General features: G+C 38.1%; 1 protein-coding gene across 1 annotated transcript in view; it reads left to right on the top strand.

Annotated features, from left to right (window-relative positions):
* Nucleotides 1-20,491, top strand: part of LOC139733671 (dihydropyrimidinase-like) — a 104,841-nt gene extending 84,350 nt beyond the window's left edge. Inside the window, exons 5-17 of the mRNA XM_071644486.1 lie at nucleotides 769-933; nucleotides 1,443-1,504; nucleotides 3,406-3,486; nucleotides 5,315-5,383; nucleotides 7,198-7,318; nucleotides 7,806-7,962; nucleotides 9,456-9,597; nucleotides 10,069-10,152; nucleotides 11,021-11,107; nucleotides 12,015-12,107; nucleotides 13,278-13,364; nucleotides 14,382-14,559; nucleotides 20,354-20,491. Coding sequence (XP_071500587.1) covers nucleotides 769-933; nucleotides 1,443-1,504; nucleotides 3,406-3,486; nucleotides 5,315-5,383; nucleotides 7,198-7,318; nucleotides 7,806-7,962; nucleotides 9,456-9,597; nucleotides 10,069-10,152; nucleotides 11,021-11,107; nucleotides 12,015-12,107; nucleotides 13,278-13,364; nucleotides 14,382-14,559; nucleotides 20,354-20,442 — 1,415 coding nt within the window. The 3' untranslated portion in view covers nucleotides 20,443-20,491. The remainder of the gene's footprint in view (nucleotides 1-768; nucleotides 934-1,442; nucleotides 1,505-3,405; nucleotides 3,487-5,314; nucleotides 5,384-7,197; nucleotides 7,319-7,805; nucleotides 7,963-9,455; nucleotides 9,598-10,068; nucleotides 10,153-11,020; nucleotides 11,108-12,014; nucleotides 12,108-13,277; nucleotides 13,365-14,381; nucleotides 14,560-20,353) is intronic.
* The last annotated feature ends 537 nt before the right edge of the window (nucleotides 20,492-21,028 follow it).

Below are 21,028 nucleotides of genomic sequence, written 5' to 3'. Positions count from 1 at the left end.
AGTTGACACAGTGTAGTTGAATACATGTAAAGTGGAGTGCAATACATTGTGGCATGATGTTGGCTAAAAGTGTAGTGCAACATTAAAAATGTAATGGTGTACCACCCTGGTAGCAATTTCAAATGAACTGAAGGCATTTGCGAGTCATGTTAGTGCTTCAAAATATACTGTGTTTACTGGATATGCTATTCTCAAAAATGAAACAGCAACACTGGCAGTGTAGTCATGGACTTCAAATGGCTGGTATTCTATATCTGTCATCTGGGTCACCTCTGGGCCCTGTTTTCTCAAAACATATAATCGATTTTAGATTTCCTTAACACACAGGCTGCCATAGACTTATGATAGAAATCAACTTTATAATCAATTTCAACTCTTCATGAAACAGGGCCCTGGAAGCATAAAGTCAGACTTGCATGAACAGTAATGGAACTAAGAGAGAACCACAACTCATACACATAGACATATTTCACTCTACTTCTCCCTAGAAAGAATCTGTAGAAATCACCTAAATGAAGTGATCTGTCTTGTGAAGAATCTGGGAAATAGGTGAAAATTTTACTTCTACCTTCCTTGAATTACTACTAACCTCATTGAAGTTTACTCAAGGTGCTCTCAACAATTGATAGACATGTAAACGTTGTAAATGAGGCACATCGTACCATATGACGGAAGTGTAGAAGGAAGAAAAAATAAAGATATAAAAACCGTCTGCTACACACATTACTGGACATCATATCATGTGATTCTCTTCCTCTTGATCTCCAGTTGACCACTGCCTGCCCAACAAGGGTCAGTCTCTAGTAGACGCCTATGAACAGTGGCGGTCTTGGGCTGACCCCAAGGTCTGCTGCGACTACACCCTCCATGTCGGCATCACTTGGTGGGATGAGAGCGTGAAGAAGGAGCTGGAGGTCATCACCAAGGATAAAGGTAAAGGGTTAAGGGTCAGGGGTCAAGGGTCAGGGGTCATGATTGGGGCTTGGGAAAAGATTACAGAATTACACAGTTCCAGCTGCCAGTTTACCCTGATTTGCCTAGAGTAGCTCTGAAAATACATTTACTGGTTCCCTATGAAATTCTAAAATTTTTAATAGATTTTGTGCAGGAACTACAGTGTTCCAAGAAGAAAAATGGGTGAGCATTGTGAATATTGTCCAGTTCTTCTTTTCTTCTTGTCCTTCTTGTCTTTCTTGTTCTTCTTTCTTCTTCTTTGTCTTCTTCTTCTTACTTTCCTTTTTATTGTCATATAATCATAATGATAAACATAATTTTGAATGATGTTGATAATGTATATTTTGGGGATTTAAGATAAAGTAACAAAGTGCATTATGATAACAAGTAGATTAGAATTGGCATATTTGTGTTGTTTTGATATCAAGAATTACTGCCAGTCGGCCCAACTTTACTAATGAAAGATTTTTTGGCTTTGAAACTTTCAGGTGTGAACTCTTTCAAGATGTTCATGGCTTACAGAGATGTCTACATGCTGAGGGATAATGAGGTAAGTTGGGGAAATTTTGGTGGTAGCCACATTCATACACACAGGAGTTATCAGGGAATTTTTTTTCATCGCTATGATAAATTTGATTTTGTTAGCTACCATTCACATGTGGCCAAAAAAAAAGAAAAGAAAAAAAAAGATAAAGAAAATCACTCAGCTTCAAATTAAGCACTTTAAGTCTCCAGACTGGGCATATCTAAGCAATGACAGGAGCACAACCTCTGGCACCTGAGCATGCAGACCTAGTGTGGGGAGATGCATTATGGGATTGAAAGATTAATGGTTTATTCATGTGCTGTTCACACACACTCACTATGCAGGGCAAAGTATTGCTAGAGTTTACAAAGAAAAAGTCAACTTGGACCAATTTTCATATTGCAATACATAGAATGAGAATTGATGATTTCTTTTGTCTATGCACAAGAATTCATTACAGTTCAAAAGCAATTCGGTTCGGTCCGATTCGATTGGATTCGATTTAATTTCTACTTCCACAGAACACAGTTTTCACATGGCATTGCAAAAATTAATTTTCATAAATTATTCATTTAGGGTGTGTGTGAATGCGGATATGTTTTTGTCAGTCCTGTTGGGTGCAAGTGTTAATCGACTTCTCAGAGGAGGGCTGTAAATAAACCTGATCTGGAGGGTTAGTGTGTTGGCACTGGTTGGAAATTCTTTGGGCACATTGCGGGTGTAAAGTTGCTGTGACTCTGCAAAAGGAAATATAAATTCAATATCTCCTCAATATCCTGATGAGAAAGTATGAAATTTTCTCTGATTTAGGTATCATTTTTGGCCATTGAGATTGATGAGTGTCTGCCTTGCTTTTGTATTGTAACCGGGATGAAGTGAATGCATGAGTGTTGACATCCCTGACTTCACAGTGAAGACATGTGTGAATGAAAGAGAGTTTGCAGCTGACTCTTCCACATGTCATCTTCAGATGACAGATAACAAGAGCTGGAGTAATCATCTCAAACAGCTGGGCAACATCTGGTGCCAAACAGCTGGGTGTCATGGTTCTGCATTGCTCATCTAAAAAGTTTTTCCACCATGTGGGAACAACTTACTAGTTGTTTTCTCCCCTCCCTATCCTCTCCTCACATAGTTGAGGAAGTTTAGACACTCTAGTAGTCTCTACCTGCATGCTGACTGTTGGAATGGCTTTTTCCTCTCACTGTAAAAATTCATATCCCCCACCCTTTATGTAGGCCATCAAACTGTCCCAGCATTTTATGTGATTCACTTTTACAATGAAGTAAGGAAGAGGATACAGCTGAGCATAAGGAAAGGAAAAGGAACCCAACAAATACAAAGTCATCCATTCAACCTGTTTGATAGAATTATAGAGGGATTGCTCATATGAATGAAACTGAAATGTCAAATTTAGTTTGTAGTATTAATTCTTTATTGATATCAGGCATCTTATTCTAGAATACAGTGGGAACGCTGGTACTTAACTCACTCTGTGGTGATGTCAGTTTATCTACACAGGTCTGTGTAAGTGATGCACCCTGCATTGTACTGTATACGCCGAATATGTCATGAGGTTTATATTTTCGTGAATTTTGCGAGGTTTTTATTTTCGCGAATTTCATGAGTCAGGTGCTATTCACGAAATTAAAGACAGGCGAAAATATTGACTCTGATCCCGATGTGATTGTGACGTACGTGTGTACTCTTCTCCGTTCAGTACAGGACTCCACGATAGCGAATTTAACCACTCTCGAAATCTTCGCGAATTCCTGATTTGCAAAAATTTAGACTCGCAAAATATATGTTGTATACAGTAGCCTACTAGCTGACATAGTTTTTGATTGAGATTACCCCCTCACTAGGAGAGGGGGCCATTTCATTCAAGAGTCTCACTGTGAATGTTTTCTGTGATTATCTTTCAGTTGTTCCACGCCTTCTCAGCCCTGAAGGAGCTGGGGGCCCTTCCCATGGTGCACGCTGAGAATGGGGACATGATTGCCGAGGTGAGAGCTCTGATTGGTTCAAAGTAATGCTGAGCAGCAGAGTATTTCTCGCTCTGCAGGAGACTCCCTTCAAAATTTGAATGCCTTTCATTTTTTTATTTCATTCCATTTCCACATTTGGTAGATAAAGAAAGCAAGAACATCAGCCAAAACAAAGGAACAATACAGGAAAATAGTTCCTTTTGGCATTTTTGGCAAAATGCATGATATAGCATGAAAAGTTATTTTAGTATGTTGGGGGATCGACCTAGATTGTTTGTCATTCTAAGGCTGATAGTGACATTTTTCAGCTAAAGATTAACCCTATTTTAACTATTTTAATCGCGCCATGATTCCGCAACGCTCAAAGATTTTGCCGGGCCGTTTCATGACTTTTTTCATTGAAGTCTCCCGCATATTTTGAGACCAAATTTGCGATGTCCGGGTACACCGTTCTGAAGTTACGTAATGTTTTGCATATGCATGTCAACCAAAAAACAGCTCAAATTTATGATATCGTTTGCAAATCCAATGCAAATTGTGTTTTTTGGTTAAATTGATATAAATTAGATTATTTCAACTTTTAACCATTGAAATTAATCAATTCTAGTGTAGATAAGCTTGAAAAAGTGCCAGCAACAAATTTAGGCAAAACAACAATAGAAAACACAAGGAAAAAAAACCCAATAAAATACATAAGAAATTAACAGAACAATAAAACACAAAAGAATTGATATTGATTGTGTTATTTTTTTACAGGAAAATTTTTTAATGTGTCTTGTCTTAAGGAATTCTGACACAAAAATTTAGCAATCCTTCAGTCTTTTTAATGGAGTTACAGGTGAAAACATGATTTAATGCATAAATTTGCATAATTAATTCATTAAAAATAGAAAGGCAATATTTTTCTATTGTATGACCATGTAATCTTGTAGTTGACATCCGGCTCTATCTTTAGGCAAAATTTAGCGGCGATCACGTGATCGGCGGCCGAGAAGGGGGGGGGGGGGGGCGTTTGACCCCCCCCCCCCCCCCCCCAGTAAAAACTTGGTCTCAAATAGCCCAGTAAAAATAGGGTTAAACATAAATGCAACAATAGAAATAAAAAAAAATACTACAAAGGAGAAAAGACCACACAAGGAATGTAGCTGAGAATTTATGTTTCTATGTACAAGAAGAATTTATGGCTTCTTTCGAAAATTTAGAGTGTAACAGGTGACTTACCTATTCAAGCATGTCAATTTATAATGCTTGACCCCTTTATTTATGAATATTTTTGTGTCTTAACAGTGTAATACAAACAGAGCACCTCTAATTAATAGACAAATAGGCAGCCAGATGAAATTGATAGATGAATAGATAGATATATAGATAAATAGAAAAAAATATGTGGAAAGAGAGATTGATAAATGAATATAGATAAGTATATGAAGATATAGATAAATATATGAATAGACAGATAAATGACAAGATTAATAAGTAGATAGATAGATAGATAGATAGATATACTAGATGTAGATGGATTGATAGATAGATAAATAGATAGATAGATAGATAGATAGATAAATAGATAAATCGATAGATAAAAGATAGATAGATAGATAAATTGACAGAGAGGAGAGACAAAAAGAAAGCTGGAAACATGGGAGAGAGAGAGAGAGATTGAGAAATTTATATGTCACATATATTGAGTAGTATATTGCTATTCTGTGCTTTGATAGAATGAATAATGGTGACCCATATATAGGTATATAATAGCAATAAGGTCATCACCTTTAATGTCATTGACAAGATCAATGTAGCAGTAATATCAAAGTGATTTTGTTGATTTTGTTTTAATCCTTTTTAGAATACCAAGAAGCTTCTAGATTTGGGAATCACCGGGCCTGAAGGTCATGTTCAGAGCCGTCCTGAAGATGTGAGTATACCAACCTCTAGAGTGTGGTCAAGTCCAGAGCGTCATTTCACTAACTCTTTATGTGCCATGCTTGCACGCCCGACTCAGTCTACGGCGTGCCAACTTAGCATGTTCTGCTCAAACGCACAAACCCTCCTAAACCGATCGATAAATCGCCAAATGCCAGAGTATAATGAAAGCGTTTCTTGTGATTCTGTTCCTTGCAATACTGTTCCTCCCAATGATAGCTTGCATTTTATGTGGTCATTGACTAGCAAGCCGTGTTCCCTACTCGATTTGTGTATAAATAACAATTTTCTGTAACTGTTTTGTGTGCAAAGTCATGCCCTTACATTAATGTAGCTACTGGTCATTTAAAAGAAAAAGACTTGTAGATTTGTCATACAATTTACGTCAAAGCAAAGCTTTGCATTTTCTCAACAACTTGGCTCACTTCATGTCCAGCTAAACAGAAATCTACATTTAGTTTTTTATTATATAGATTTGAAAAAACATAATGCTTTCTCAAAGCATGGTGTCTCAAAATAATTTATAAAATGGGTTCAAGAATGTAGCCAATTGGAAGCGCTGAAATGAGTCACGTGTGCGTGCATTAATTTCTTAGTAAATGCACGGCCGGGGCCTGACGTACGTCACAATGTTTACACTAGCAGTGCGCACTCAATCAGTTGTTACAAGTGCGTCACGCGCTACTATACGCGCTGTCAATCCTGTAAACAACTTCTAGTTCGGGCTGCCACAACAGCCGGCGGCCTTTCTTGTGCATAACACGTGGCGTACGTATACTCTTATACGTACGTACAGTACTTATGTGCGGGATTTCCGAGTGCGACGTGCGTAAATGTTTGGGACGAACATCTTCGGACATCTTGACTTTTGAGCGAGTGCTACATGTAGCTGACTGGTATTGACCCACAACGGTACGTGAATAATGCTGTTAGTTTTCGACCCATTTTATAAAACAAATGATGCACAGGATTATTTCGTGGCGTTAGTGAAGGTGCGGCGCACTCTCGAGTATTGACAACGGTTGCAAACATGCACTCGGCTGCGCCTCGTGCATGTCGCACCATTGTCAATACTCTCGAGCGCGCCGCACCTTCACTAACACACTCTATCCTGTGCATCATTTGTATAGTGGCACACAGGGGGTTTCCACCATGGCACATAAAGATTTTTTTAAACAGTTGCTGTGATAACTCTCATGCTGTAGTGGCTAGTGTCATGGTAATGACAAGAATCCTGCTTCCTGATTGGCTTTTGCTACAAGACATTGCTATTTCAACAAGAATTGTTGTCATAATTTATTTATTCATTTTTTTAAAATGAAAGATGAAAGAGCATGTACCAGGATGTTCGTATATAGAAGCAACTTTGTGAACGGACTATGTCTTGTGCTCATTTGTGCCATCTATGACAATGTTTATTAATATGTATAATGTGGTGCATTTTTAATTTTCCAAATCTTAAGCAATTCCACCCAAATATTTTGGTGTTGTCAGATCTAGAAATATATTCAATTATGGTAGACCATGAACATTCATCTGTATGGTAATTTGTGGAAAGTAAACAGATACATGTAATTGGGGTGATATATTTTCTACTCATCTGTGTATGTATGACATCACTGGTAAGGTGTTGACAGTCTGTCAATTCATCTCATCTGTCCAAATGTAAAAAGTCGATAATCTGAAAATATCCGTAATTTGAATGGAGATTTCTATTTCTGTGTGATGACTCCAGAGATACGTGTGGAGTCCTTCTTGCTAGCAGGGAAGACTAAATATAATTTTATACCCTGACTCTGTTGGTAGGTGGAGAGAGAGGCCGTCAACCGTGCCATCTGTATCGCCAACCAGGTCAACGCACCGGTCTATGTGGTCCACGTCATGAGTAAAACTGCAGCCGACGAGATCGCCGCTGCCAGGAAGGAGGGTAAGATTTTTTTTAAGGGTGTATTGCTGTAACCTGTTGAGTCCAGCGGTAATTTTGCTGCAAAAATGATCAGCATGTCAATTATCAAATTGGCAATTGTGGCTCCGATATTGCTCTTGTAAGGGTTTGCTTTTTAATGTGTTTTAGGAGAGAATTCATCACTTTCGTGATGTGCAACTAATCAAAATGGGCATATCCCATGTGTGCAAAAAGGAATATAGGCCATATTTGTAATTTTGTGTGGACCTTAGCCTTGCTTCAGTCAGCAGTGATATGGGGGTAAGGATTGGGATTTCATATGTGCTTTATTGCTTTATGTCTCATGTTGTCTTCCAACAGAAGATTTAGTGTGTGGGATTAAAGGTGCTCAGCCACTAACTCATTTGCGTATTAGAAATTGCAGTTTAAAGTGTTACCTTATTCAAGTGTAAACATGTAAAACACTTTAATACACAAGTACCGGTATTTGATTATTTGTTGTGTGTAGGCAAGGTGGTGTTCGGTGAACCCATCGCAGCCAGTCTGGGAACGGATGGTTCAGCCTACTACCACCACGATTGGCTCCACGCCGCAGCCCATGTCATGGGTCCACCCCTTAGAGCAGACCCAACCACACCTGGTTACCTAATGGACTTGCTTGCCAAGTGAGTGTACACACTGCTCCATCTTTGGAGTTATGACACGCTACACACTACATCCTTCATTGCCATGATTCCTTTCATTCTGTATGTGACCCTGCATCACAAAACCAACCAAAAGTTGCCAGACATGGTTTTCAGTTAAGGGCGGATTCTGAACGAGCAGACTCTAAACTTTAAAATGATGTATAACTCAATTCAAATGGACTCCTAACCAATCTAAATATTGGAAAGAAAGCACACGCTCTGGAAAAGTGTGAACTGAGAAAAGAGGCTTTGAAGAACAGGATCAGTTCATGTGCTTATTCTTTACCAAACCATGCTAGCTGTCAGATGGATGGGACAAAAAACAGGATGTAAACCACTGCAGCAACAACAATAAAGATATCAGATTAAGCTGAAATTGAGCATGCTCTATTAACACATTCTGTCTATGATTAATGCCAACTTTCAAAGCAGTAGCATTATTCTTTCAAAAGTTATTTGAGTTGGAAGTAAAGAGTGTGCAAAGGATTTTCAACAAGTGAAAAGGGGCCTCTAAGACGTACATGCCTGAGGGGTTCGTTTCTTAAAACTTGTCATCAGTGACAAGTTGTCATAGATGTGACAAGCTACTGAAATCCTTGCATCTGATTGGCTGAGAGCAAATTTGTCATAGAAATGTGGCAGTTGTCACTGATAACAAGTTTTATGAAACGGGCCCTCACTACTTTACCAAAAAAAAAGGTTGTAGAAAAACTGCTGAAAACACACTTTCCAGTTCATTTTATGTAGAAGGAAAATAGCTCTTTCAGGAAATATGAACAACTCAAGATTGACTTGGTTGACCCATTTCACTGTTTTTGAATCCCAACGTAAAATCAAGGGGTACAACTTTTTGTTGGCTTTGTGATGTGCGGTCATCAAAATCCTCGTCACTTCTTCTGCTTGACTTTGTATTCACTTTTTACAATTTTTTACAGTTTTGTAATTATCAATGTCATTGTCATATCATTGTGATGATTATCGTCCTTTGTGTCTATCATCATCTGTGTACATAGAAGACACCAGATCAGTGCAGAGACATATTCTTTAACTTGTTGCGTGCCATGTTTGCACATCTAACTTGGTTGATGGCTTACCAGCTTCCCATATTTCATGCAAGTACAAAACTGCACACAAACTGATCCAATTGGTTGCAATATGCCACAGTTACATGAACAAGTCATAGCCATAGCTTCTTCATAAAGTCTCCATCACAGCAAAGCTTGTAGTAATCTGTACAACTCTATTTCTTTAAATAGTTACAAGGACTTGAAAAAACAAGATGTTTTCCAAAAGTGCTCATGTGTAGTGGTCTCAGAATCATGTAGCAGACACGAGGCTTACACCATGGGGAAGAAAGAGTTTAAAAAAAATTTAACATTGGTTAACTTGCAGATTAATAGCCTCATCGCAAAAATGATGGATTAAGCCAAGTATGTTTTATTTGACCATTTTCCAAACTCTGGTCACCATAGCAACGACCTCCAGCTTACCGGGACGGACAATTGCACCTTCAAGTCAGACCAGAAGGCAATGGGAAAGGACGACTTCTCCAAGATCCCCAATGGAGTCAATGGAGTAGAAGATAGGATGTCTGTTATCTGGGAGAAGGGTGTGGTAAGTGGAAGAGAAAATAATGTATTATATATACCATATATTTAGCAAGTCTATTTTCCTGCAAATTGGGACCGCCTAACAATTTTGCGAGTGGTTGAAATTTATGATCATGGAGGACAGTAATAGATGTAGAAATGTATGCGTGCACGTCACATTCGTGTCGGGATTGGAGTTCAGACTTTTGCATGTTGCAGAATTCGCAGATGGCACCAAACTTTCGCAAAAATACAAACCTTATGAAATATAAGGTGTGTGCAGTATATGCCATATATTTTGCAGTTTCGGTTGATCGTGGCAAATTTCTATAATTTATTGATATATGCAAAATTGAAGCATACTCGAGTATTGCTGCTGGTAAGACGAATAATCTGTATTGTCATCTGCAAGAAGTGACATTGCTATTTCTGTGCCATCACTCTCGAGGTAGTAGTCGTAATGTCTCTTGGACTTTGTCTCTTCCTGTATCACTAGGAAACTGGCAAGATGGATGAGTGCCGTTTCGTTGCCGTCACGAGCACCAACGCTGCCAAGATCTTCAACATGTACCCCAGGAAGGTGAGAGATGAGGTTGTATGGAGTACATCTCCATAGCGATGAAGTACCGATACCTGGAAGATGACAGTCAGTGCTCCATATGCCTGATTAGGTTACCATGGTTACTACATCCAAACGATGGTTTCCAATGTTGGGAAAAAAAAATCGCCTTTGAAAGACGACGGTTAAATTTACGTCATATGTTCTCAGTCATTCATATTTTCAAATCAAAATGGAAATGTCAAAGTGGAAATGCATTTGTGCAAAAATTGCTTTGCTGAATCCTGCTAATCATACTTCATTATAGAGTGTATATGGCAGTATGATTGTTATGTCAATTTTTTTTAAAGCTCTTTTGTCTAGATACTTCTGTCAAAAGATCTAAACTCTATGATAATAATGATAATAATAATAATAAAGGACATTGGTATTGCACAGTTATTATAATGATACACTCCACTGGACATTGCAAAATTCAATCATGAGTAGCATTATTCAAAAGATGAGATTTTAACCCGTTGAGAATGAGTCCCCAGTATACTCGGGCAGGTGTCTATGGGAAATGCATGTCGTAGCAAAATCAGCCCGTCCTCAACAGGTTAACTTGGTCATAAACTCATTAACTGTAACTGCTTGCCTTACAAACATGGAGATTGTTCCATGATTTTGCTGCAACATACAAAAACACTTTATTTTACACAGTCGCCACTGTTCCTATCACAGTATCACAGAAATAAAGGGACGTTGGCCTTTTTTTTCCTTCCAGAAGTAAGCAAAGAATGTAAAAGCGGTTAAAGGAAAAGTAGTGATGGACTCGTGCTCTGCAGGGCTGTATGATGCAGACTCTGTGATTTTGACCATTTTATGTTGATTATGCTCTGCAACACAGGGAGTGATCCAGGTTGGATCAGATGCTGACCTGGTCATCTGGGATCCCATGGCAACAAGGGTCATCTCCAAGGATACCCACCACCAGGTCAGTTTGATGGACATAACAGCTAAAACTTGCTCTTAATGACCTCTGGAACTTGTGCTGGAATACTGGCTTTGTTTCCAGTACACTGTAGTATTGTTCTTTGATGTAACACTTTACAGTACAATGCAATACACTGCAATGCAGTGCAAAAAGATATCATTATGATGTGTGTTCCTATTTAAAGCAATTTGTTGTATGGAGATAAAACTAATTAAGTTTCATGTTGAACAAAATGCTAAATTAATTGCAATAGCAGAAAAGAAAAAAAAAAAGAAGGTAGACATTCACGTATCAAACATGTTTTGTACTTGCAGTAAGTTTTGCATACCATTATTGCCTTTTTGTGTCAACTAAAAATGCTAATGATGAGCATGCTCCCTTCAAAATAAAAAAAAAAAAACTGTTAGTGCCTTTGCTGAGCAACAAATAAGACCTAAACCCCTTCAGTGAAAAACTACTACAGTTTGCAGTTTATGTAATGTATGTTTCTAAGTTAAGTTATTGTCCTGTCTATAATGCCACATCTATTTGATAATAATAATAATAATAATAATAATAATAATAATAATAATAATAATAATAATAATAATAATAATAATAATAATAATAATAATAATAGTAATAATAACAATAATAATAGTGATCTCTTATGATGCGCTGAAGTCCATCAAGAATGATGCTCATGGCGCTCATTTATCATTTTACTTATTAGGTTTAATAGTCATAGTTCTTGTTGGCACTTTGTTATTTGTATGTTGAACAAATTGGAGGGAATGAAAAGAAATGAAATGAAATTCAAATATTAGTATAATAAGTTCTGCATCCTCATTGAGTATTTAGCAGGATATATGCTGATTATCTTTAATTAAATCTTTGGTCTCCATGGCGATGTGATCTCCCTGCACAGGCTGTGGACTTCAACATCTTTGAGGGGATGGAATGCCACGGTGTGCCACTGACTGTCATCAGTCAGGGACGAGTGGTCCTGGAAGATGGAGAGGTGAGGACTGGTGGTGTTGCTATGGTGACAGTGATGATTTCGTGGTGATGATGTTGATGCTGGTGGTAGCTAGTGTTGGGTAAGATGATGTTAGTGTTGCTGGTGGCGATAGTGATGATATCATGGGGATTATGTTGGTACTGGTGGTAGCTTGTGTTGAGTAAGATTATGTGGTACTGATGATGTTGGGATGTTAATATTGCTTGTGGTGGTGATGATGATGATGTTGCTTGTTTGTGGTGATGTTAATGTTACTGCTGGTAATGGTGTTGATATTGCCGATGGTTGTGATGGTGTTGGTGTGGATGTTGCTGGTTGTGACGATGGCATTTGATGGTGTTGATGCTGCTGGTGGTGATGATGGCGATATGGTGTTGATGTTGCTGGATGTGATAATGGTGATGATGTTGATGTTGCTGGTGGTGATGATGGTGTTGTTCGTGATAATGTTGTTGATGTTGCTCAATGCTGGTGGTGATAATGGTGATGGTGTTAATGTTGTTGATGATGATGGTGATGGTGTTAATGTTGTTGATGATGATGTTGATGATGATGGTGATGGTGTTAATGTTGGTGGTGATGATGGTGATGATGACATTGATGGTGTTAATGTTGCAGGTGGTGATGATGGTGATGGTGTTGATGTTGCTGTTGGTGCTAAGGTTAGTGTTACTGATTGGAATGATGTTGATGATGATATTGTAGTAATATTGATTGTCCTGCTGGGGATACTGCTGATGTTGCCCAGGAATGGAGCTTAGCTTGACCTTACACTTCCGTCCGCAATGATGTGGGCATATGCAATCAGCATGTACGCATGCCTGACTTGAAGCATATCCAGATGTGTGTGTTTGAGTACTTCATACCCCGAATATTTCGCGAGGTTTTTATTTTCGCAGATTTCGCGAGTCAGGTGCTATTCGCGAAATTAAAGACACACGAAAATATTGACTCCGATCCTGATGTATATGTGACGTATGCGTGTACACTTCTCCAGTGAGTTCAGGACTCCATGATCGCGAATTTAACTACTCACGAAATCGCTGGGAATTCCCAATTCGTGATAATTTAGACTCGCGAAATATATGGCGTATGCAGTAGCTCTATTCATTTCTACCAACATATTCTGAGATGTGCTCATCTGAACCTTTATTTCTCATTCTTTCTCAGCTCCACGTCACTCAGGGAGCGGGTCGATTCATTCCACGCCCCCTCCACGCCCCCGAGGCCTACTCAAAGATCGCCACAAGGGACAAGGTGAGAGGTCAAAGTCAACCAATCAGCACCAAGTGTGTGACCACGCCCCCTTTTTGCACGGAATCTCATATTTAGCTATAAACCATGTGGCTCTTGGAAATGCTGTCAGCCTATGCTGACGAGACTTCTCTGTTTTCAACAGTTTAATATGATGTCAACAGTTAGTAAATAAGTAGATGCAGTGTATTTTGAGAAACTGTTTTTGAGAACTGCTTTCATTTTGGAGCAGGAATTCAAAACAACCATCTGCATGGCATGAATGCACTTGTGTACCTGGTATTGTCATTTATTGCGGTTTTGATAGTCATTAGAATGGTAAGGACATACTGTAAAAGTGGATATTTTTGCGAAACTAATTATTTTTGGCGCTCGGCGGGATAAGAACAGATTTGCATGTTTTTAATTCCACGGAATCAAGACCTCACGCACAGGAACATGGCAAGCAAAAATATTCGCATGCTTTTATTTTCATGCTATATACATGTAGTTTGTGGTTTTGCGAAATGCGCAAAAATTTCAACACCGCAAAAATTTCCACTTTTACAGTACATGTTTTGTGTAGTGTCTGTCTAACATGCCATGACGTTAAGAGTATTTTACAAACTATTAGGACTCCATTTACTGGAAAAAAAGCCACAACCACACTTGGTCTACTAAAAGTATTCCTCCCCTTGTGGAACTTTCCAGATAAGCTACCACTTTGCAGGACATGTTTACAAACTATAATCTCTAAAAAACATTTAGCTTCTTACTTCATACCAATTTATGCCCTTTGGTTAAGAGGAGCACTGTAGTTGAAGGGTCTTGCTCAAGGACACAGTGCTATGGCAGAGCGTTGAACCCTGAACCTTCTCAATGTGGGCACACAACCACTAGACCACACACACACACACACACACACACACATACACTCACACACACACACACACACACACACACTCACACACACACACACACACACACATGCAAGAATAAGTTGATGATTACAGGCATCTCTTTCTTCTCCCCCAACCCTAGATCAGAGCGCCCCGTCGGGTGGACCGTGAGGGCTACCAGGGGGAGGTTCACAAGCCCACCGGGCAGCCGGTCCAGAACAACTACCGCAAGGTGGCCCCCCAGCCCTCCGAGGACCTGCCCAGCCAGTTCAACAAACACGGTCAGAGAGATCTTCACCGGTCAGGCTTCTCCCTATCAGGCAAGCTGGGGCTTAGCGGCCATTTCATTACCATCTCATTTGCATCTCATTGGAATATTCATAAGCATGCAACAAGTCAATTTGCATATTCATGTTGATTGGTGGAGTCACATTGTTCATTGGCTGAATCTTCCTAATGTGTGTGGCATACAGGACTTTGGCTGAAGTTGCAAGATTTCACTCTCTTGCCATTAAATGATTGGCTGTATCTCACAATATCACACTCACATCAGAAACATTGTCATCTTTGCACTCAGCGGTGACGGGATATTGATCACTTTGGTTGTGGAAATGTACACATTTCTTTTCTTTTTTTAATTCTTGCTCTGAGTACTTTAACTCTTAATGTGCCAGGCCCAAAACCCCTAACGTGCCAGAGGTTTTTACCTAAAGCCAGAACGTTTCGAAATTGGACCGACAATGAAATTTAAAACCGCCATATCTCTGAAACTATTGACTGTTTTGAATTGAGTTCTACACAACATATATCAAGAAATGTTTGTTCTTTCATGTCATGTAGTCAGTTTGCCATAATTTCTATCTGAACCTGAAATATTGCAGAAATAATTGATACATCAAAAAAAATATTAGAAATTTTTGTGTAGTATGGAAAAAAAGAGTCAGTCGCGGTTTTTCTTCAATAGAACGCTCCCTTGACTCTGTGAGAAAGTTTTAGAGCAACATCTCCTCTTTCAAATGATAACAAAATTGCCTTCTAGAATTGTATGATTCCAAAGATACTAGCAGTTTATTTTGTCTTAGCAATTTCTCTTTCTACCTCAGTAATTCATTCCCAAATGTGACTTCTTTAGTCCCAGATCCTGTATTTGCAACTGAAGTAATGTCCCTGACCCTGGAAGAGTGTCTTTTGTCCACTTGAGAAGGAAGAACCTACTAATCCTCCTGTTGTCTAAGCGGACCGGGGGCGGGCGTATTCTATTGAAATCGGTTAGCCTTTGTCCGCGCGTAATTCCTATGCTAGCGTGGGGGACGATTAGTGACGTTTACCAAAACAAAAGGATGAAAGACTTGACCGACGAACGAAAGCTGACCCTCTTTCAGGGACAAAATCAAAGCAGCTTCCCGCAGGACAGCATCCAAGTGGAACAATGCGAGTGGAACCGCATAGACAATACACGCTGATTCAATAGCATACACACGCGTGGTTTACCAATGAGACTTTTTGGTCCATACACATCTTGCGGAGGGTGCGCTCACTGCGGATTTTCCCGACGCGAAAAAAGTACATCTAGCTGAAAAATCATGTATTTACTCAAAAATTTCCAATGTAAACATGGTCATATTTTCAGTGGAAACGATGGTTATACTAATCAGCTACCAGTACATATCATTGACAGTTCTTGGTGTAACACATTACGGTACCACAATAACTTAAATGATCAATGCTTTTCTCGCTCTTCTTAGTCGCCGATCGGCGACCATGGCACGTCAGGACTAAGGTCGCCGTTCGGCGACCATGGCACGTTAAGAGTTAATTTCCAGACAATGATGTTGAACAAAAAAAAAATCTGATTTTTTTTTTCTTTTTTAATACAATTGACCCTTTCCACTGTTGATAGATCTGGTAATTTGGTGTTCTGTATCATCAGCACTGACATTTCATTGCAGAATGAAAACTTAATGGAATGAATTTTGTAGGGGCCAACAAGTCTTGAAACCATAATTTCTTAGGGGATGTCCTTTGTCACAGATGTGTTGTGTGGTTTGCTTTGCAGTTCTGTCTGATTGAGATACTTTTTGTTGATATTAATTTTTGTGTTATTGTCTTTGTTATTTATTTTGCAAGATTCTGCTGTGTGATTGATATTGAGTAAAAGTATCTTAACTGTCATGACAGAGATTACCTGGCTAGAATATGACATTATTAAAAGGACTGAAAATATCAAAAAAATTGTTTTGCTTTTTACCAAGAGGTTTGAAATATATCTTCAGATAAGAATATGTGCTAAGTCAAGCTTAATCTGAGAAACATATTAAAACATGGCACCAACAAAGCAAGTATTTTACATTTTGTATTTATGTATATACTGCATAATGAAAGAAATTATTTCTCCTTAGGAAGTTACTGCTGTTATTCTATAAAAGGATAGACTTTGCTTTTGAGTCAGTTTCATTTGTGAATTACAAGAAACTGAAACTACTGCAAAGCACTGCAGAGTTTGTGATTAGTACACTTCTCTGAGCAAATTTTTGTAGCTGTTTGCTTCCAACACCAACTTGCCAAAATTTGATACTCCCTTGAATGTTTTTATTGTCTGATTTTCTTTTATATTTTGTTCATCACAATGTTTGTGTTGTTGATGTCAGTGATTTTGCATGTGGATTAACATGTGTTTGCTAATGTAGCATCATCTTCACGTGACACCAAGCCTTGAGACTTGTATATAACTCTATATATTCTCTGTCTTTTTGATGTGTCTCTAAAGGATGTAATTCTTAGGATTTTTCTTACATTGGTGACTGTTCTCATATTTTGACTTTGTGTGTTTGGTCCATCCATGAATGTTTAATTGGACTGTTTGTAAATATACCTACAGTGTATTTCACTTTTCAATGTGTTATCAGTTACCATTCCATATTGAATTTTTAAACTGTAGTAACACCAGAACAGCTAGACAGAATCAGAGACATGGTAGTTCTTTCCTGTCAAAAATAATGTTAATAGAATTGGCATAGGCCATATGTTCTTTCATCTCACGGGGTCAAAGGTCAATGTTACTGCCGTATATCACAGCAGCCATAATGTTGGTCAGCCTGGTATTCATGAAAAGAAAAAAAAAAGACTGCACAGCTTGTTTTCGACAGGATTCTTATTTGTGGTATTTGTGTCATTAGTAAAAGCCTTCTCTACAGTAATGCCTTTTAACATTCTTAATATCTTACTTACATTCATATCCATTCATATTTATATGACTTCCATGCATGTTTGGCACATTTTGCCCTAATCTTCCTCACCGTCACACTAACTTTCTTGCCACACTTTGGGTTCCTCACCAGGCTTTTAGTGCTGTGCTTGCAATGCTAGCCCCCCAGTTTGTGTATGTAAGTATAGAACTAGTATCTACCTGTGGCAAGCATGCTTGTTGGTTTGTTCAATGTCGCCCCCTAGAGTTGGCCCCGTGCTAGGTACCCCCTGACCAACCCAGACATCCAAATGAGGAAATGTCTTGTCTACTTGAGAGTTGACCCCAACTCTGAATTCTTAAGGGAGCAGCAGAAGGGGGCTGACCTTTTCAGAAAACATTTTATGTTGAAGTTACTTGTATTTCATAGCAGATTTGCCCGCTTACATTCTTTGGAAAGTCCATCTAATTTCTTCTTTAGATGATATGGGATATCATACTTTCATATTACTTTCTTTTGTGTTAGTATCAAATGTAAGCATCATCCCTTTGTAAGCAAGTGCAGGTTAATATGATAAAGCATCAAAAGATGAATTGAAAAAATGAGAGGAACTTTTTAAATCTCAATATTTTAAATACTACGATTGGTGATTAGAAAAATTGCAGAGCACCATCCTTTGCTTCTGAAGGTAAAATTTTAGTGAGTAAATCCAGTCAGTCTAGTTAAGGTCTTTTTTTTCTCTCATGATATCTATCAGCATGAAACACTAGAAAACATGATGTAAAGTTTGACTCCACTTCTACATTTACCCTTGGGTCAATATTCGCTGGCCATATGCCAAACCACTTCCATTTTGTTGGATAGATATAATATGACATGATTTATAATTTAAAGTTGATCTAGATACTAAGGTCGATGTTTGAGGTGGAGCTGACAAGCTGTATGAAAACGCGATTGCATTTATATTTGTCTAAAAAAACACACATCGAAAATCAACAAAACAAAACAAAAATAACAATGATAAGGAATTCAAGAGCATGTATTGATAGCAGTATTCCAAGTTTTATTTGATATTAATTACAATTTTGCATATTTGTTTTGCTGTGATGTGTGAGTACAATTTTTTCGTCATATCATTTCTATGCCTTGACCTCTATAGGGTGCTAGGGGCATTATTTTCTTCATTGTTTAAAGTTTCTGTTCAAATTGTCAATGTTTGAAGTGCAGTGCGCAAGCTTTGGTGTCAAATGTTGATTTCTTAAACATTTATGATTCATTTTATGCAGCAGCATAAAAGGCCAAATCAATAATGTGACCAAAAAATGGCTGACTGTGTTTGAGCTGTTACAAAAAACATCCTGTACCCTTTGCAGACATTGATTTGATTTTTTTTGAAATTTTTGAATGTACTTTTATTTGCCTTCACCTATCAAACAGCAGATACAACAAGAGATATATTTCAACATCCACATATTTTGACCCTTTTTGACAATAACTGTGAGAAAAATATGGAGAAATATTTCTTGGATTGCCAGTTGTAAGTTTACAATGACGGAGGGAGCTGATGATAAGACTTGCAAGACTAATCCATCAAGTCTTTGCTAAATTTTGCTGCAGAAATCACCATTTTGCACCAAAAGAAAGATCAGAAATAAATTTACATGGTTTGCTAATTGAGAGAAATGGGCAGTTTAATCAATCAAATGCATTACTAATGTAGAAAAAAAAATGCAAACTTAGAGAGTTAGATACATTTTAGAATTATGCAGCTGAAACCAACAATTATGTATGAACAACACAGGGCTTAAGTAAGAGAAAATTTCCTCTCTACCTATTAAAGAAAAAGATAAAAGTCAAATGTAAAAATAATAGCAGAAAGACACAAGAACCAATCTGCAGAAATTATTTTTCAACAACTGGGTGGATTATTTCTCACCGATATGTGTACTTTCAATGTGGCATTGTCATAGAAAATCTTGTTTGCCAATTTCAGGATGATCTCAGTACAATTCAGCTGTGAAGAATTGAGTGCAAGAAGGACCCAAGTCCATGATAGAGAAAAAACTTTGAGAAGATGAAAATAAAATAAATATAACATCCTAATATTATGGAGTTTTCAATAATGGGAATGTTATGTGTACAAATTGAAATGTAAAACAGTCATTTGAATCATTATCTGTATTAGCACTACAGTGTACTGGTACTTTGCAAAGGGGGTTCCTAAAGCCTGCTGCACACTATATGACTCAAGACTATTAGACTGACAGACTTTGGATCTGAAATAAACAAGCTGGTTTATTCTGAGGCCATAGTGTGTGGCGTGCTTAGGATATTTGCCAAATTTGAACATCAGCCATTCTTATATCCAGGTATTCAATTATTGAAAAGCTATATTGGAAACAGTAATAGAGGACTCAACACAAGCAATGTAGCGTGTTATGTTGATTATGATAATGATGATGGGATTTTTAAAGTTTAGTTTGATGTTGTAATCCTTTAGAAAATTGGCACAATTTGTATCCATGTGGCATTGTACATCTTCAATACCAGAAATGTTGTTACCCTACTGCACGTCTCACTGAAATCTTGTCTCTCTCATTTCAGAACCTTTCTCATAACAATCTTGAAATTAAAGCAAGCTTCAATAATTACAATACCATTTCATCTGTTACCATGACATCAGCCAGGCAACAGCCAATTAGATGTGAGATGTTGAGTTGTTGCCATGGTTACTGCACTTAGCACACATTTGTTACTTCGTTCAAAATTTCTCCATGAAGCAGGGCCCTGACCTTAGGGATCTCAGTGTGCTTGTTGTGACAGACTGCTATGATAAAAGTCCCCCCCCCCACTTTGTACTGATCATCTCTTATTAAACTTTGTTTTTGACCTTGTTTTCCTTCTTTGAATCTTTTATTTTTGCACACAGGACGACAGCATGATGACCATGTGGGACAACGCAACACGCAAAGAATCATAGCGCCCCCTGGAGGCCAGTCCAGTATCTCCTTCACATAAGTGTCACGTCCTACGTAAGCCCCACCGGCTGTAGAGGGGGGAACAAACCATATAGAGTGAAAAGTCTAATCTTTGCCTAGATCTTTAATGTAGCCAGACCCACTGGAAATTTGTGAATAGCTTTTGATGTACTGCATGTTCAGTATAATTTTTTTTTTTTATTGAAGTTATTGGCTAAATTTCCCCATTGTGTGTATCGTACTAGTATATGCTTGGTGTCTTTCTGCATTTTAACAGATTGAGGAATTGAATAGAAACAAAACACAACATGCCAATAATGAGCTTGATGTGGAAAAAAAATGGACCCTATGGATTTTGAGATTGAAAGAAGATACTGCCAGAATGTTGGAAATGGTGAATTAATATTGTGTATAAAGATGGCTACACAATCAAGCTGTAGTGCTGTAGTGAAAAATGAGGCATAATTTTTCCAGATAAAAGTGCTGAAAGGTGATTTCCACCCCCCCCCCATTTCCACCTTAATGCCTTGTACAGTGACAAACAGTGGTGTTTTATTACTGAGGAGGGATGTAAATCATCAAATTTTGAAGATAAACACCAAGATTTGAAAACAGAGGAGCTTTGA

The sequence above is a fragment of the Diadema antillarum genome, unplaced genomic scaffold (genome assembly GCF_040938485.1).
Source record: "Diadema antillarum isolate AM-2024a unplaced genomic scaffold, OU_Dant_1.0 scf00000025, whole genome shotgun sequence".
NCBI classification, from domain to species: Eukaryota; Metazoa; Echinodermata; class Echinoidea; order Diadematoida; family Diadematidae; genus Diadema; species Diadema antillarum.
Note: the sequence above shows the minus strand (reverse complement) of the source record. Positions and strands in the feature narration are given on the sequence as shown.